Source organism: Gastrolobium bilobum, unplaced genomic scaffold (assembly GCF_033153095.1).
Source record: "Gastrolobium bilobum isolate Gb01-03AN ecotype WA unplaced genomic scaffold, APGP_CSIRO_Gbil_v1 utg49826, whole genome shotgun sequence".
Classification (NCBI taxonomy): domain Eukaryota; kingdom Viridiplantae; phylum Streptophyta; class Magnoliopsida; order Fabales; family Fabaceae; genus Gastrolobium; species Gastrolobium bilobum.
Genome location: NW_026898854.1, coordinates 26,175 through 39,707, shown reverse-complemented (window position 1 = coordinate 39,707; position 13,533 = coordinate 26,175). Strand labels below are relative to the sequence as shown.

General features: G+C 34.3%; 1 protein-coding gene across 5 annotated transcripts; it reads right to left on the bottom strand.

Annotated features, from left to right (window-relative positions):
- Positions 1-1,638: 1,638 nt before the first annotated feature.
- On the bottom strand, positions 1,639-7,542 carry LOC133284735 (uncharacterized). 5 transcript variants are annotated; one of them, XM_061481800.1, is made up of 5 exons: positions 7,366-7,542; positions 4,934-5,045; positions 2,585-2,975; positions 2,312-2,466; positions 1,639-1,959 (listed from the first exon to the last, which is right to left on the bottom strand). In XM_061481800.1, the coding sequence occupies exons 1-5, from the start codon at positions 7,374-7,376 to the stop codon at positions 1,666-1,668; spliced, it is 963 nt and encodes a 320-aa protein (XP_061337784.1). In that variant the 5' UTR covers positions 7,377-7,542; the 3' UTR covers positions 1,639-1,665. The 5 variants fall into 5 exon arrangements, with proteins under 5 accessions (XP_061337784.1, XP_061337787.1, XP_061337785.1 ...); XM_061481803.1 differs by having other exon boundaries at positions 2,585-4,468; positions 4,934-4,992; XM_061481801.1 differs by lacking the exon at positions 7,366-7,542 and adding an exon at positions 5,685-5,727.
- Between the last annotated feature and the right edge of the window lie 5,991 nt (positions 7,543-13,533).

The window sequence follows — 13,533 nt, the reverse complement described above, 5'->3', positions numbered from 1 at the left end:
ATAAGTAAAACTTTGTAATTTTTGAATGACTACATGACAAAATAAAATGCAGCAATATACTTTTATGTGTTGCGTTAAGAGTGAATCGCGGAATGGATTTTATAACTTTTGCAAGTATACGTTACGCATCTTTCTTATTACCTTGATGTCAAGCACAACATTTAAATTTTTTTATTACAAATACATTATATGAAGTTGCAAATCACTTGGATATTTTGAATTTTAATTAAGTCTTTATTAATTAATATTTTTTATTTTATCATCATCGTGTTAGTAATACATGTTTTGTTACCTGCATATGTGAATATATTTTGTAATGCAGCTCAACATTGTTATTTAATTTGAGACTGAAGAAAGATATATCTTTTTTGTTTGATCCTACATCATGCTATTAAATTTTAACAAAAAATATTATTCATAATATTTATTTTAAATTTAGGTAAACTTTTACGAGTCAAACAAATCGATTTTCCCCCCCGTGATCGGCACGGGTAAGGGTAATACACTAGTATATATATGTGGGGAAGATTATACTTACAACTTATTTTCGTTTAGAACCTCTTACAATCATATCTTAACAGTTGATTTTCGCCAATCAACGGTCATCATTTATTGCGAATTAATAATTAATTAATAAATTTAATTTGCGAATATCTTAACCGTTGATTTCCATCAATCAACGATTAAGATATGATTGTAAGAGATTGTAAACAAAAATAGATTATAAGTATAACCTTCCCCGTATAAAATTTGTCGATATATTTCCAAAAAAGAAAAAAATGTCTATAATGGAATGAGTGCAAACTTGCTCTACATCATAATCAAACTAATGTAACAAACACTTTTGACTCTAATAAGACTTGCCAAATCAACTTAATTATTTTATTAACCCATGACACGTTGATTGTAAAATCTATCTAAGAACGAATCGAAGGTTGTTAGGAAATGAAAATTAGTTTACACTTGCATAACATAACAAAAGTATAAAAATATTAAAAAAAATAAAAGATCTTATTCACACTGTTTTTCATTTTCCACCTATGAGGAATTCAGAAAGAACTGCTGTTATGTTCATTTTCCATCTTTGAAAAAGGATCTTAGAGTGTCTAGGGTTGGACCAGGAGGGTCCGTTAACGCCTTCTTTTTTCTTCTCATCGGAGTTATTTCACAAAAACTTGTCATGGTAAGGAAGAAGGGGGAACAAGTACACTTGGAGAGCGCAGTACAACGGATAGTTGTATGCTGCGTTTGGGAAGGATGAATCGCTCCCGAAAAAGAAGATATTGATTCTCTCCCAATTGGTTGGACCGTAGGTGCGATGATTTACTTCACGGACGAGGTCTCTGTTTCAAGTCCAGGATAGGCCAGCTGCGCCAAGGAAAAGAAGAGAAGAATGACTTGACTCCTTCATGCATGCTCCACTTGACTCGGGGGGATATAGCTCAGTTGGTAGAGCTCCGCTCTTGCAATTGGGTCGTTGCGATTACGGGTTGGATGTCTAATTGTCCAGGCGGTAATGATAGTCTCTTGTACCTGAACTTCTAAGTAATGGGAAAGAGGACCAAAACATGCCACTGAAAGACTCTACTATAGAGAAAATAAATAGGTAAATATAACAAATACGAATATGTAGCCATGGCAGTAAGAATACATTTCAAAAAACATTTAAGATTGTTTTAAATATTTGCTTAATACGCTATTATAATAATGTAACGATGTGACAACAATTACAAAAGTTGATAACAAGGCTGCAATAAATGTAACTCCAGAAACAACGTCAGCATGTGCCTTTCTTCCAGAAGGTATACTCCAAACAATACCAGCATCGTATAGATTAGCATCATCAATTTTTAATTTGAAGAAGCAATTGCGATTTTCCATGTTTTCCTTTGTGCTGCAGCGCACTAACATATCCGGTGAACCAAATTCAACTGTGGAGTAGCCGCTCTCATTCAGAGGCTGCAAAAAGAAGAGGTAAACAAAGGAAATGATGAAATAATAGTATTTTGTTAAAGCCACGCCTATTTTGTTCTTGCAAATAGACAACCTATAGAAATACTAATACTAGTATAGTATTAAAACATGTAGATGGAGCACTAATGGATAATAAAAGTAATAAGGCACTCTGTATTGTTGCATAGAATCATCTTGATCTCAAGTTGAAGCAATTATCACATGATGATAATGCCTTCAAAAGATACATACCCTACTTCCTTTCAAGAACATTAGACTCAAATAAATGTAAAGGGCAAGCTTAGCTGAAAATGGCTTTAAGAATTTAAGATATAAACAGAAAACATAATAACCTTACTTGATATCGTGCATGCAATGGAAGCTCTATTTTGATATCACTTGCTAGCAGTATATTTGGGTCAACATCTAAGTGGATTTCAACAGCAGAACGATTAGACAAGAATGAAGGCAGCTCCAGATTTGTATCACCAAAAACAGCGATATCATTGAACACTGCAATAAAAAGTGTTATTAACATGAAGAAACATGGAGATATTCCTGGAAATTAAAAATATGGACTTTTTTCCCCCATTTTTTCTTTAAATCTGAAAAGCAGATGAAGAATATTTACCACCACGCTGAACAAGACGTTGTAATTCAAATGGATCAGCAAAAACTCCAGAAGGCAGTCTTTCAATAATGATGAATTCACATGAATACCTTAAAAGTTCAGACAAAGACTTCGACTGTTGGGTTTGAAATTTGATTAATGTTGACACAGATCGATGAGAACCTTCACCAATAATATTGCGCTTTAGAACTGACAATCTCAACAAGAAATTATGATTATCTGGAAGCACTTCACACAAACCAAAAGGGACTTCTTGAGACATGAAATTTTCAAAATCTGAATCATGTAAGTTCGTATATCTGTCATAATAATACTGCATCAGAAATTTCTTGACGGGAGAAAAAGCTTTATCATTTCTGCTATTGGAGTTAGAATTCAGAGAATCCACTACCTGAAAATGGAAGACATTATTTGACAAAATTAAAAGAAAAGAAGGGCATATAATATGTATGTACTTCTGTTCAAGAGCAAGGTCAAACATGTAGCGCTCTGGATTTTAGAGAATGCAGCAGTAGAATAGTGATAGGACAGGTCACGGAGGAGGAGGATACTGCTTTGATACCATATTGAAATTATAGGAATTTAGCTATAGAGGAATGAATGCTCAAGGACATAATAGAGATGGAATATTATGTACTATGATGTGAAATGGAGTGGTTGATGTGATGGTGACTCCTAAAATAAGAAAACAAACCATGAAATATAAGGAAATGGGGAAACCAATCCTAAGAGAACCTCTAGGATACTTTAAAATATATTAAGAATATAATCTTGATATTATATGATATCTTCAAGATATTCTAAAAAAAAAAATTAAAACAAGAGGATTCCATATCCTCCAAAAGAAAGAAAACAAAAGACAAAAGCGAACAAAGAAGAATTAACAATGCCTCAAAGCTGTCCGACCTCTACATATCTGAAATGATTATTTATTTCTGTAAAGCAATCAATTCAACCTAAAAACTTAAGTTATTAAGTGAATGTCTTTTTAATGGTTTTTTATATTTCTCTACTACACCTCCTCCCCACAAGAGTCCATTGGGCTTCAAAGGTGAATAATGCATTAGGCTCATACCTATACTAAGAAATTTCACGATATTTAATTATTTATTAATAGAATTAGCGACAGTGAGGATTGAACTCATAATCCCATAGTCATGCACGGAGGCTCTAATACCATATAAAACAACCAATTCAACATAAAAGCTTAAGCTGTTAAGTGTAGGTCCTTTTCATGATATTTTATATTTCTCTAACAATTTCATACTCCCGAACTTTTAGATGGGAAATGTCCTACTATTACACTCACTATCAGGGTATAATGTATCGTGCTGCTTGTTAGCTGCACTTTTGGGTACTTTTTATGTATTTCAAGTTTAACACAACAGAGAAAAGAACTAGCAGCAAAGATCCCAAGTATACCAATCAATCAAGTAACAAAAATTACGGAGTTGGAAATAGCAAGAGAGAGCATGAAATTGGGCTTTTTGTTTGCCATTTTTTTCACTTATTGGACTACACATTGTACAAGGAGATAACATGCATCACAAATACACCCTATTTTCAAGATAAAAGAAGAATAGATTTGGAAACAGACATACCTCTTCCAGTTATGCGGGTGTATGAAAGAAGAATGAAGGATAGCAGTAGGGGAATGTTACGACCTAGGATTAGGAATAATAAGTCAAAGTAGCAGTTAATTGAAGGGTTTTATGTGTAAGAGAGGTAATGGGTGTAACAAACCAACCAGCTGGCACAATTGGACTGGAGGAAACGAATATTCTGGAAGCACACCAGAATGGAGGGAGGGACAACATTTGCTTGATTTTATGTTCAGTCATGGTCACTATCATGATTCTTGCTTCTTGTTCTCTTCCGTTGACGCTGTTTTTTCCGTACAACAGTCAACAATCATGAGTGGAGTGCCTTTTCCATATTCCCAAAGACTAGATTCTTTGGTGACTTATTATTGAACAAACAATGATCTGGATGAATTCTGCATTGACTATGGTGCTAGTGCTCATTTTGGAGGAAGTCATTTCAACTAGAATGGCAGAGGTTCTTCTTGTGGAGAAGAATTTCAGTTAAGCATTCAAAGAGACCTACGAATTCATTCTTCCTATTTTTGAAACATATGTTGATGTTGCAGCATCTTGTGTTAGAATATGTGTATATGATATTTATGTAATTATAGAATACCATGTAAATAGGGAAAAGGCCCAAGCCCACCCATGTAATTTATTATTATAAATAGAACCTTCGTGTGGTCTGATATTTTTTATTTTGATTGAATTCGTTCACTTTTGAACAGGCCTAGTAGAATCATCCGTAAAAAAGTATTGTACTAACCTGACTTGATAATGAATCAACAAGCACACAGCTTCCAGGTGACCATAAGAATGAACTCCCTGCTAATAAATACATGCAGAGCTGAATACATTGCCAAGTCTCCATGAAGAAGCTGAATAAAAAAACAGAGTTGAAGCAGGGAAAGATCAGACATTCATCAGCTAAATGATTAAAGAATCACTTAAGCCTTTTTTTTTTCACTTGTAAACTATTGGGTTCCATTTGCAAGGTATGGGACTTGGAGTCCTACATTGGTTGTATGGGCAATTAACGTGAGGTTTATAAGATCTTAAACATTCCCATCCTTTGAGCTAGCTTTTGGGTGGTGCATCTCAAGGTCTCATCTTAAACTTATCTGCATCTTAGATGGTAACTTAGCAAGAGAAAAAACAATACTAATATTCTTCAATTTCTTGAAAAGTGAATTTATCCTTCCAAGGCTATCAAATATGAAAGCATACCACCATTTACAGTATGAAAAACCCACCAAGAATTCTTAGTATCAAATATGAAAGCATACCACCATTTACAAGGCGCTATCAAATATTAGTATTGAAAAACAATACTAATATTCTTCAATTTCTTGAAAAGTAAATTTATCCTTCCAAGGCTATCAAATATGAAAGCATGCCACCATTTACAGTTTCAAAAACCCACCAGAATTCTTAGTATGTGCTAAGTACAGATAAATCGAATCAGACTTTTATATAATATACAAGGAACACAGATTAACATACACAGAGGAACTCACCAGGAAAATGTTACCAAATTTTTCTTGTTTTCCCCCAAATAATTGCATTTATCCAACACAAACAGAAGATGAAAATTGTGAGGACAACCGTTTGTTTTCTCTAGCCTCCATAGGACTGTCAATTCTAGGAAACAAGGCCCATATGAGCCAGCCTAAACCGGGCAACGGGCATTGGATCAGTACTTTTTTCCCCGCTTGTCTTAGAGATTTTACTAAGAGGTGCTGATAGAGTTCAATATTGGCTAGTAAACCCCGTTCAGCCATAACCCACATGGCCAAAAGGTCCAGGACCTTGTGGGCTAGAACCAGCCCATGGGCCACACTAATAAATTAAGAAAATCAGTGCGCCTTAAAATAGGCTTCCCTGGCCATTTATGTAGGAGATAAACAATAGTAATAAGCAATATTACAAAAACCGGACCGACTCGACCCGACCGGGTCGACCTGAAAACCGGTGAACCGGTCATGTAACCGGTCCGGTTTTCATATTAGACCGGCCATGTTACAGAATTGGTGTGACCCGGCCGGTTTTCGGAAAAACCGATGACCCGGTCGGTTCAACCAGTGACCCGGCCCGGTTTGTAAAAAAAAAAAAAAAAAAACTAATTTAATCTCATCAATTGATTTCTTCCTTTTTTTTAACTCTCAAACACAAATGATTTATTTTCTTTTGAAATATTTGAGCGATTTGTAGCTTATTAATTTACACAGATTATGTACTTACAACACTAATATTATCTTAGTTATGCAATATGTAGGGAATTTTGATTTGACTTATAGTTAGAAATGTCGTTTACTGAACCTGAAACATTAGTATAACAAATATTATATATTTGATTACTTTTTTGTTAGACAATGATATGTATTTTATTCATTTTCGGGAGATGTTATAGTTACTACATTTTTTTCTTACTACCTCTTACTACCAAATTTTAACTATTGATTTCCGTTAATCTAACGGTTATAATTTATTAAGTCATACTTATTAATTAATTATTAATTTCCAATAAATTATAATCATTGGATTGGCAGAAATCAACAGTTAAGATTTGGTAGTAAGAGGTAGTAAGAAAAAGAGGTAGCAAGTATAACCTTTCCCTTATTTTTCATATTAAAATAACTAAAATTGGTGTATTTTTTACAGGTATTTAAGTATATTTATAATTTTTTAATATAAATTAGAAATTTACATATATTTACCGAGTCATGCGGTTGAATCAGTGACCCAGTACCTCGACCGGATAGATAACCGCGTCGAGTTTAATAACATTGGTAATAAGTACACTTTTGCAGCCACTTAAATCCAATCACATAGTTAACCTTACCAGCGTCACCTCAAACTACTACCACAATATTTCATACCCCAATACCAGCAATTAAATTCAACAGGAAGGCTGGTTATCTTTAATCTTAGCTGCATACAACACATTAACAACTAAAACTAAATTGGTGGTTGATGAGTCAATTCATCCCTTTTGTAAGCAAAATATCAAGCAAGTTATGTGCAAAAGACTTAGCTCCATGTTTTGCTCCAAAGCGAAACCAACTCCAAACCCCCAAATAATTCAAATCAGTCCAACACAGTAATTTTTCAGAAATCATAAAGCATTCATATAGAGATCCAACAACATAAGAATAATAAAATTTCGCTCTCTTTCCCCTCCATTCGAGTAACCATTACCTGTGATTCATACAATGAGGAAAGCGTAGACTGTGGCGGACAGAGTAACCAGGACGGTGGAGCAGAAAGCAAAATTTGGACGGCACACTTGACCGGTGGCGGACGGCGGAAAACGCAGCCTGGACGGCGAACGATGGAGTACTGCCTCTGTGATCGGTGGAGCACACAAATCCAACACGTTCACTCTAAAAAGGGCTCGGTTCCTTTGCATTTCCGATTCATCATATAAACCGCATCGCATCATGACCGGTTTACTAATTTTAAAATGAGTAAATATCATTATTGGTTATCGGCAAATTCCACGACGGTCGCTTGAGTCCCTAGCAAATAAAAAGATCGATCATGGTCTCTACGAAATTCAAAATGGATCCATTAAAAAAGACCCATATTAATTCTTAAAAGGACTAAAATGGATCCATTTTGAATTTCGTAAGGACAGCCTTTTTATTTGCTAGGAACTAAAACGGGCATTGTAAAATTTGCTGAGAATAAAAATGTTATTTACTCTTTTAAAATTGATTCAGTTGATCCCTTCCAGTTTTAATAATGTTAAATTTGAAATTTGTTTGATGAGATAAAATATTATTTAAGAGAAAGATTATATTCTTATCGTGAATTCTTAATCGTTAATTTTCGTTAAATTAATCATTATAATTTATTAAAAATTAATAATTTATTAATAAATATTATTCAATAAATTATAATCATCAAATTGATAGAAATTAATAATTAAAATCTGGTGATAAAAAATAGTAAACTTAATTGATGAAAAATAGTAAACATTATTTTAAAGTTAGAGTTATTTTATATTTAAATTAATATTAAAAAAATAGTATTTTAACTTTTTGCATAAGTCAAAAAATTTGGCTTCATAAATTTACATTAGTAGTTTTTTCTTCAGATATTTACTTTTCTTCAAAAGTTGCAATAAAAAAACGCAATAAGTGAAAAGCAGTTCTATTTTTAAAGCGTTTAGTATTTGTCATTTTAAATGACACAATTTTGTGTCATTTTAAATGACACAATTTTGTGTCATTTTTAATTGCATCATTTTGGTGTATTCTGTTATTTTTTTAATTTATAAAATTAAAAATAAAAAGAAAATAGAGGAGAGAGAATATAAAAACATATCAAAACGACATTATTTCATTAAAATGACAATCATTTTTCTCATTTTTTAAAAACATAACTTATTGAAGAAAAAATTCATTCACACACGGAACCCCTAAGATGGTTTACCTTAGATCAATTGTGTAAAAATAAAGTTTAACAGGAAAACTAAATTTTAATATTTATATAGAATTTATTTAATAATGTGTAGGTCAAATAAATAATAATAGTAATAAATGATTGTTGGATCAAAATTAAATCAACAGTTACAAAATGACAATAAATGAGAGTCATTAATTGAATTTGATCCAACAACCATAAAAGTTATTGTCTTATGGTTATTGTAAGACAGTCCAAAAAAAAGGAAAAGGAGGTTGTAAGTATAATTTTTTCCTATATAACACCTCATTCATTACCGGTTTGTTAACATTACATATGGTGGCATTAAACGCAATTATAATCACAGTAATTGAATTAATTATGAATACAATTTTTGATTTCTGTTTACATTAATTCTTACTCATAAAACTCTTTCTGTATCAAATTAATTCAAAATATAATCATAACTTATTCATTATGCGAAAACATTAAACTTTACTCAAATACATCATACTTTATTCATAATGCACCACCAAGTTGTCCCCATAAACATCTAAGGTGAAAAACTCAATAAATTGAATACTCGGCAGCGCGCTTTAGCGTGATGCTGCATGTAATTTTTCCTTCAATAAGCGTGCAAGGTCAAAGCCAATTTGTATTTCTCCCCTGCTCTGCGTGCTTTAGCGAGCGTTAACGCACATAACAGGTATTTTTCCCTCACATAGGCGAGCTTTAGTACCTCTTTTAGCGCTCAACATCCAAAGGTTCAAGTTCCTATATCTCTCTTACGCCCTTTAGCTCTCTCTTCGAACCAGTTTTCTACAATGGGAGCGCACTTTAGCGCGCTTCCCAGAACATGAAAATATTTATTTCGAGTTTCAAGCAATCTTGAGGAATTTTCTAAGAACCTGCACCATTAATTAAGAAATTTAATTAATTAATTATGAAATTAATGAGATAATTCAATAATTGACCCTAATAATTATGAGAAGGCTTAAATAATTATGGTAAGTGATTAATAATGCTGGAAGTCGATTTTCTGACGAAAAGTGCAGATACCGGTTCTGCTCCTCGGTATAAATGTGTACCGATGAAGTATTCCGAAAAATTATAATAAGTGTATGAATATTCCTAGAATAATATATAGGACTAGTATAACAAGTTTCAACTCGAAATAATGAGAACTGGTGCCAGGACTGATATTGGCTATGTAAAAGCGCGTACCGGAAAGGTGCTGCGAAAAATAAAATAAAAATATGATAAATCTTAGAAAAATGAGTAGGTTCATAATTCGAAGTTTGGGATTAAAATGCTAAGTGTACCTTTTAATGCTAATACTGTGTGATTAATCATTAACCGACTATAAATAGAGCATTACACAGAACACTAGGCTGATTCTGTGTGCTCTACGTGCCTCCACTTGCATTTCTCTGGTCAGCCACCTTACCACCTTCTTCCCTCTCCATTGAGCCATCAAGAGGTCACATTTCCTCTTGATTTCTTCACAAAAACTCCTTGGGTGAGTGTTTTCAAGCCTTGGGAAACAGAAAAGGGATGCATTTCTGAGTTAGGGTGTCAGTTTGTGTGAGGGTTGGGTGCTGACTTTTGGTTTTGAAAAGTGGGAAGCCATTTTCTTGGTGGTTGATGCTTCAAGAAGCAACCTTTGGGAAGAAAAGACCTTGCTTGTGGGGTATTTTCGTACTCCATTAAAGTCAGAACGTGAGGAGCTGTTGTGAGAGCTCCAAGAGCCATTGTTGCTCTGTTTCAAGCTTGGGTAAGCTTCATCACCTTGGATCATGAGTTTTAAATGTTAAAAGTTGAGTCTTGGCATATTTAATGAGTTAGTTAAGTAACCAACACGTATATGAACCTGTATCTGCCTAAAAATGAATTCTTAGACGTATATTAATGGTAAAAGTTGAACCTTTGGAGTGATATCTCGCGAAATGCAGAAACTGCATTCTGTCGCGAAATATCCGGATATGGGCTCTGTAGATATCCGCATATGGATATCCGGATATGACATCCGGATATAGATATCCGGATATGACATCTGGATATGGATATCCGGATATGGACCCGACATATATCCGGATATTCTGGGTTTTCAAGGACAGTAACAGTACTGTTCATACAGATTGATATTTTGGGTTTGTGGACCCATAATTGGTTAATGTGGACTTCTGTAGTAATTAATCTAAGTCAGAATCATAGTGATTAAGGGCTTATGGCTTTGTGAGAAGTCTAAAGACATGAAATGTAAAGGAAAGGCGTTGTCTTTATGTCATATGCTTGTTGTGTTTGAATATTGATAAGATTATTGGTCCCAACAGATTGTGATTGTGCTGTGTGTGGACTTTGAGCTTGGTTGGACTCTTGGCTTGGATAGTTAGTGTTGCGACTCGGTAAGTGCACCGATCGTGAAAGTAATAAAGTGTACCGGAGTACGAGATCGTTCCCACGAGGATCAGAATTTTCAAGCACTAGTTCGCTAATCGCGTCTTAGTTGGACAATCAAAGGTTTGGTTTGAGAGAATTTAGATGAAGAGAATTGTGGTTCAAAGAACTTAAAATTAAAAACAAGTAAAAGTATGCAATTATGAAAATTCAGATTTAAAATAATGAATGAAGATGATGTTTGATTAAGATTTAAAACAAGCGTAGTTAAGGTTTCGACTTCCCCCAATATCCTCAATATGTTATGAATTAAATGACCAGGAACCCGTTTCTTAATATATTGCCAATCAATTCTATCTGAGTTAATTACGTCTCAATTCCTTGTTACCATAAATCTATGTAATCTTGGAAGAACTCTAAATCCCCGATTATTCCTCAAGAAAACATGCATTAAGATCAAGAATTACAAGATTGCATAATTACCCTATGTCTATTCCTATTCCTAGATCACAAGGATTATGATAAATTATCAAGTCAGGGTTCATGCACCAACATCCCTATTGTCATACAATTCCCCAAAATCATTCTATAAGGAACAAACTCATAGAAAGCATTAAAGACGGATAATTTATTCAATTATAAAAAGAACAGGATTTTGAGACAATTTAATTCATAACATAAAGATTCAATTGGGTTCCATCTACCCTTAACTACATAAAAGATTACTCGGACATACTGAATTGAAAAACAATAATAAAGAAAAGAGAACCCCAAGCCTCCATTGGTGTGATGTTGACTTGGTTCCTCAGTGTTCCAGCGCTCCGCAACAGGATTCCTCCTTCAATCTTGGTGTAATGCTCTGGACTTGTGAATTGGTTTTTTTGCTCTGACCCTCAGCTCCCTATTTATAATCTTCAAAGCCACATCCTTCATTGAATCTTCCACCATATTTGTATCAGATTTGTAGTTGATTCTACAATTGTTTCCTTTTTGCATTTAAGATCTTGTAGATTGGTGATAGATTTAAGACTTTGAATCTTGTTATAATCTTGCTTCAATCTTCCATGAATATCTTTTGATATGTTTCCGTTTTGGTTCCGGATATCGCAATCTGGAAAATCTCCATTAAATCTCAGCAAGTCTTTGCTGTCTGGAACGTGGTTGGGCGCTCAAGCGCGCTGTTGGCCGCTTGAGTGTGCCAAATTGATTAAAGTTGCTGTTGCTGCCTGCCTGAGCACGCTCGACGTGCTGTTCGAGTCTGAAATCTTGTCTTCTTGGGCATTTGAGCGTGCATCTGTGCGCTTGAGCGTCCTGACTTGCCCAGTTTGGCTGTTTTTCCTGCTTGCACGCGCTCGAGCGTCCTCTTGTGCGCTTGAGCGCCCTCTTCTGACCCTTGAATTGTAGTATTTTGGCTTCCCTTGATCCTTATTGAGCCTCCGCTTATTCGTCATGATTTCTTTAGCACTTTTTAGCACCAATCTTTGTGGTTTTACCTTCAAAATGCAAATAATATCAAAACGTTAGCTCAAATTCCTATTTTCTAACTTATATGCTGTAAAACCTTGAATTTCATGCAATCTACTACATATTCCTCATATAATTTAGCCTAAAAACATGGTAAACCAAAGGTTTATCAAACATTCCCATATTTGAATATTGCTGTCCTCAGCAATCAACTAGAATAAGAAGTAGGAATTTCAGAAGCATGGAATTTGGCAGGAAGGAATTTATAGAGACAGAGCATTCAGACTATAAACATTGTTGCATCAATTATAAGATTCATAATTCATCAGAGAAAATTGCAACAAAATTCTTAAGATCAAGAATAAGAGAAAATAACTGAAACATTCCCTCACTAGGATTTTAATTCACTCAAGCTCAATTGTCTGGAGGGTTGGTGTTTCACTCGTTTTCCACTGAATTAACACTACCATAGGCTTGCTCATATTCTCGCTTTCCAAAGTATTGTGACGTATCTCAAAGATCAAGAGGTCTTTCTTGGGTTATAACGTGGTCTGGCTAAAGGAAGGAAAATTTAGAGAAAAGGGTGCAAGATTAAAATTCAGATTTCCGAAGAGGAACTTATGTATTTGTTTACATTGGTAAACACTTTTTTTTTGTCCATTCTTCTTCTTTTCCTTTTGAACTTTCTCTTGTTTGTCGTTCTTTTCCTCAGAACAATTTTTCTTTCTTTCTTTCTTTTCACTTTGCTTCCTGAGGATTTTTCCTTTTCTTTATTTCTTTCTTTTTCATTCCGCTCAACCTTACTTCCTTGGCTTTTGCCTTTTTCCCTGTACTTCCACAATTTATTGAAAGTTAAATGGCCTTGAAGGCCGAAGCATGTGAAAGGGAATTTTTTTTTTCAAGCAGAACTACACATGCATTCAAGACTCATGCTTTAAGACAGCATGATGTTACCTTTGTTTGTGATTCAAACAACAAGGAGATCACTGAGGTTTGAAGTGTTCAAACCCTCTAACGTTGATCCACACTACCCACGTCAAGACGCAAGAACACTTTCTTGAAAGCCACCAATTGACCACCACACCAAGCTTGCTATGC